General features: G+C 39.0%; 2 protein-coding genes across 2 annotated transcripts in view; both read right to left on the bottom strand.

Moving 5' to 3' along the window:
• LOC109962665 (zinc finger protein 665-like) overlaps positions 1–1,097 on the bottom strand; it is a 10,315-nt gene extending 9,218 nt beyond the window's left edge. The window contains exon 1 of the mRNA XM_020604562.1: positions 921–1,097. Coding sequence (XP_020460218.1) covers positions 921–933 — 13 coding nt within the window. The 5' untranslated portion in view covers positions 934–1,097. The remainder of the gene's footprint in view (positions 1–920) is intronic.
• An 895-nt stretch (positions 1,098–1,992) lies between these two features.
• LOC109962604 (zinc finger protein ZFMSA12A-like) overlaps positions 1,993–5,520 on the bottom strand; it is a 5,145-nt gene continuing 1,617 nt past the window's right edge. The window contains exons 3-7 of the mRNA XM_020604474.1: positions 5,362–5,454; positions 5,165–5,257; positions 4,943–5,053; positions 4,713–4,845; positions 1,993–4,308 (exon numbers count right to left, since the gene is read on the bottom strand). Of these exons, the coding sequence (XP_020460130.1) occupies positions 2,912–4,308; positions 4,713–4,845; positions 4,943–5,053; positions 5,165–5,257; positions 5,362–5,454 (1,827 nt within the window). The 3' untranslated portion in view covers positions 1,993–2,911. The remainder of the gene's footprint in view (positions 4,309–4,712; positions 4,846–4,942; positions 5,054–5,164; positions 5,258–5,361; positions 5,455–5,520) is intronic.

Genomic DNA, 5,520 nt, shown 5'->3' with positions numbered 1-5,520 from the left:
TATTATTATTATTATTATTATTATTTCATTGCAATGTCAAGTCGCATTGGTGGAAAAGATTATAAAATACTACAGTGTTTTGGACCTGTTGTGTGAAAATATGTTGCCAGAACCTGAAAATGCATTTTATGAGTCAAAGAATGAAAGCAGTAATATCTCAAATACTGTAACACCACAAACGAAAGTTTTTGCAGCACAAACGAAGCACAAACGAACGACACCACTTTTGTCCAATTTGGAGCTACCTGGGGGGCTGAGTGACCTGTGGATGACCCCCAAAGATATTGTTTAATATCTCAAATACCGGAACAGCACAAACGGAACTTTTTGCAGCACAAACCAGCACCAACGAAGCACAAACAGATGACACCATTTTGGCCTTATTTTGCGTTGGAGGGGGGGGCCAACTTCACGCAGATGATGGACTGTGCTACCTAAAACACCAGACTCCCGTGCACGCAGCCCGCGCATGTCGTGTTTGACCTCGAATGCTAAAACAAACACATTTAGTCTTTTACTTTTAATGAGTGAATTTATCAATGGGACGTTCACGAACTGTTAAATGTTATCATAACGCTAGTCACGTTATTTTAGATGAAGCTGGGCCTTGAGAGTTCAAATTAGCCGGCAGTTGTGCTGCGTTCAATAAAACTCTTTCTTCCCTAGCAAACATTAAAAACTGCAGTTCGTCATTGTGCGTAGCGTTATAACAAAGCATTAGTTAGCGATGCGAGACTAGCCACAAGACCACAGTTGTTGCCAGGTAAAACCGGCATATTAAAGTGAAACACCATTTTTGTTCCAGGGATTAGTCGAGGCCTGCTTAGCCTCGGCTAATTCTTCGTTTTAGCTATTCGGCTAGCCGCACAAGAAATAAAAGAAACACCTATATTTGTTGAGCTCCATAGGACAATACATACCCATGTCGTTCATTGTGCAAGTCTTTAAAAACGGTGGAAAGAAAAATCATTACAGTGGGATATGATTCATAGTGTCCGTTAGCGTGGTAACTAACCGCATACGGGCTTCAGGTACCAACTTCTTCCTGAAACACGTTGTTCAGTGTACGGAGCATTGGTGGCCCAGTCTGCCTGTTTGTAAGGGAGGTGTTCGTTTTGTTGTGCGGGGCAGCCAGAATAAAGTGATTACCTGCGAAACATCGACTATTATGTTTTCCTGTAAAATCAAGCTCATGTGTTGATTTAGTTAGGTCAGTTTAGTCGGTGGTAGAAAGTAAAGTAAAGTTTACTTAAGAGCTGTACCCAAGTACAACTTTAATGTATCTGTACTATATTTTCATTTTGTCACTTCATACTTTGAATTCATTACAATGTAGAGACAAATATGGTACTTTTTACCCCACTACATCTATTTCCTAACTTTAGTTACTTTTCAGAACCAGAGAATACAAAAATACAGCATAATTATAAGAGGTCATTGACCTATGGTGGAAAATTCACACGCTACCCAGCAGTAATTCGAATTAAATGCATATAAACTAGTTAAAAGTAGCTCCCTCTTTACCAGCTGAAACATTAAATGTGATGTACACAATAGTAACTATACTACAATAATATGATATACTGAAATGTGCCATTCTGCATGAATACTTTTAGTACTTTAAGTACGTTTTGATGCCAATACTTGTGTACTTTTACTTAAGGAACAGAGTCCTCCTTTCACCACTGCCTGTGGCGGTAAACACAGGGGAAAATGAGGTTGTCTATAGAAGTATAAAGAGCAACAAAGTGCATGTTATGAGGAGGTTATTAGACAGAAATCAATCCCTATGTGAAACATTGTTTTCCACACCGCAGCCTTAATCACGTCTTTTTTTAACCATGACAACAAAGATTTGTTTTAACCACAAGCCTTTTCAAAGCCTAACAAAATAATGTAGTCTTTATGCCAAAGCCTAATAAAACCATAATGGTTCAATCACCATAACCATTTAGTTTTTAATTGTTTCCATGATGAAGTTTTGATACAATAATTATTGGTATTTTACAGTCAGGACAAATAACTAACAAGACTTGTTGTTTTCCCTAATAAACTATCCCAGTATGGAGTTACAGCACATCAGCTTAATGTTTGGCATTCAGTGATTTATTATTGAGGACACTTTCATTTTTTCTAAACAGATTTTAGATCATTTTTATACACACAAATGTTATTTCTTGTAACACACTTCCAAAAGTTACATCTAGACAATCAAAAACCACAATCTTATAAGCAACGTCTGAACATTTGTTTGTTTTTAACGTCTCAAAATCTTTCAATTGAAAAGGTAAAAGCTTTTGTAAGAATGACATTAAATACCTAAAATTAGTTGAAACAATCAGCTCTAATTAGAAACAAAATCTAGAAAAAAAACTGTATTAACTGAAGTGAAACTCATTTCTATATATATTTCATCCAGCTGTCTAATTTGTTTATCTGAGAGTACAAACACAGGATGTTTCATGCCAAATTCAAATAGAAATTCTGTTGCTGTCAGGAACAGACAAGCTACTTCCATAGCCTAGTTAGGATTTATTCAGTGTTTAGTATACTGACATAAAAAAACACTTATCCTGGCAAATAATGTCAATTCCAATAAGAAACTAAATGTTAACTGACAGAAGAATATGGAACTAATTTATACATGAAAATAATGTTTTCTTAGAGACCTTTTAACATATTTTAGGATTAGAGAACAAAAGAAATACACTTTTATGTCAGGCCCAAAAGCTGTACTTAAAGAATTTAAATATCCAGAACAGATCTGACAAAGCTGGATAAAGACTCAAGACAGAAAAAAACAAGCATTTTTGCAGCACAGTCCTTACACCAGAGGGTCAGTGTGAAACCTATTAACAGTTCATTAAATCAAAACAAGTCAGTACAAAAAGCCTTGTTGTAACAAAGGGAATCACACAGCCTGGGCTTGGATTACAGTATGAGTTTTTAAGTGTCTTTTTAGGTGATTGAGGCATGTGTAAGTTTTTGCACACAGCTGACAGGCATAGGGTCGAACCCCTGTGTGGTTCATGGTATGTTTTTTTAGTTCATTACCACGGGAGAAACCTTTCCCACATTCAGAGCAGACATAAGGACGTTCCCCAGTGTGCACACGCATATGAAGTGTCACTTTACTCGCCATGGTGAATCCTCTCCCACATACTGCGCATTTGTACGGCCTTTCCCCTGTGTGGGAGCGTCTGTGTATCTGCAGCTCGCCGGCTGAAACAAAAGCCTTGCCGCAGTCAGAACACAGATAGGGCTTTTCTCCAGTGTGAATTCTTATATGTACGTTCAGATTTCCTGACACAGAGAAACGTTTCCCACAGTACGTGCACTGAAAAGGCCTTTCACCTGTGTGGCTACGCATGTGAAGATTCAGGTCATGTTTGTTCTTAAAGGTTTTGCCACAATATATGCAAGTCTGTGTTTTGGGTTGCCTGTGGCGCAGCTCATGTCCTGCCAAACACGCAGCAGAGCTGAAAAATTTCCCGCACTGCACACACTGATTGGATAGCTCAGGAGGATGACTCTTCTGATGGGTTCTCAGCTCACTCATACTGGGGTACACTTCCCTGCACTGTCTGCATGTAAAGACGGTGCGGGGAAGACGGCGCTGGGTGTGAGTCAGCTCATGCTTAGTCAGCAGGTACATTTTTTTAAAGCTTCTTCCACAGTGAGAACAGTCAAACCTTTGGACAATACGACCACACCGGTGTCTAAATTTTTCCCGTACAGATGGAAAGCTAGCCCCACATTTGATGCACATATAAGCTGCTGTTGCACATTGTGTTCGTCTGTGAGTGGACATGTCAGATGTCCTCCTGAAGGATTTTCCACACTGAGAGCACTTGTAAGGGTTTTCTCCAGTGTGTAGCCTCTGATGCTCCACAAGTTTATAACGGTAAATGAAGCACTTCCCGCATTGCACACACTTGTGGGCAACTCTCTGCCGAGGGGGGCCAGCCATAGAGCTGGACAATACAGCAGGTACAGAAGGAGCCTGGGAGGTGGATGAAGGTTGGTCATTGATCACCACCACAATGTGAACATCAGGAATGCTGTCATTACTTTTCTCTCCTGTTGATGGTTCAGTGTTACTGCTGTTGAAAACATCTGGTTCCTCCTCAGATGGCTGTCTCGAATCGTGTATCTCAAGCTCTCCAGTCTCCTGAGCAGATATCGCTTCAGATTCTCTTTGGTTTTGTAATGTTTGTGTGTCAGATTCCACATCTGTTGTGCTTATCTCTATCAGTGTAGGAAGGATAGAGAATGAGGACAAGAGCAGCTGCTCTGAGGAAGAGGGCACTGTTTAACAAAAGAAAGTTTCAAGTGAGACTAGTTAATTTACATGTAAGAGTGTTACATTTCAAAGTGGTTGTAATATATCTGCACCAGGGCTGCAACTAATAATCACAACCAATCAATTTTTTAAAAATTCATTGATAAACTATTTTTTCTATAAATGTCATAAAATAATGAAAAATACCAATTACAACATTTAAAATGATGTTTGTTGATTTCTGATCAACAATGCAAAACCTAAATATATTCAATCTACACTGGCATAAAAGAGTGAAAAAGAATTTACACATTTTACAAACTGAAACTGGCAAATGTCGTCATTCTTGCTAGATCCTTCACTACAATATACTGACTGTTTCAGCACTAATGCTGCCCATAAACCCTGCTAGTATCCCAGACAGACTTACCACTGGTATCTGTGTTGGCGGTTTCACTGCAGGGCACCTTGCTTCTGTGCAACAATTTGAGGTCATCAGCTTTAGTTACACACTGCATGCACTCTTCTAGCACAGAGGGTGTATCACTGACCCACACCGTGGTCTTTATTAAACAAATAAATGTATTAATTTGATGGTCTGGAACCAAACATCCAATTTGTAAAGTGCAACTGCACTAACAGTCATCATGGTCTCTGTACCTGTTTAAAGTTTGGTACCGGCATAAGTTGTTCCAGTCGGGTGAAGAACTCACAAACCAGTGTCTCCAGTGCTGTATCAAAGTCATGACCAAACTCCACAGGAAACACATTCTGTCAGGTAGAAATTTCAAGCAAATGTATGAATATGAAATCTCATGATAGTGTATCATTTGACAAACAAACAATGCTACACGATCAACACAAATGATGAAGCATAAGCACCTTCAGGAAATGGTCTCTCTTATTTGGGTCTTCCAGAAGTCTCTGAACAAGCTTGACAAAGTTGGCTTCAAGAGCTTCATTTCCTGGCTGAAGCTGTCAAGTAAAATATACACAACTAAAATAGGCACAGCAATTCTTATACAATTCATGATTCTTATTCAATGTCAAACAATGACTGAAAAAGTCACATAGTGTACCTGTTTGGAGCTGGATGGCAAGAGGCTGTGCAGGTGTGTTGTTACACCTCTGAAATGCTCTGGCTGTTCAGAACAGAGCATCTGTAAAGTCATCTGGAAAAGGCAGGAAAAGGCATGGACACACAGACAATTAAGAAAATCTTTAAAAAAAAAAAAAAA

Source organism: Monopterus albus, unplaced genomic scaffold (assembly GCF_001952655.1).
Source record: "Monopterus albus unplaced genomic scaffold, M_albus_1.0 scaffold66.1, whole genome shotgun sequence".
Classification (NCBI taxonomy): Eukaryota; Metazoa; Chordata; class Actinopteri; order Synbranchiformes; family Synbranchidae; genus Monopterus; species Monopterus albus.
Note: the sequence above shows the minus strand (reverse complement) of the source record. Positions and strands in the feature narration are given on the sequence as shown.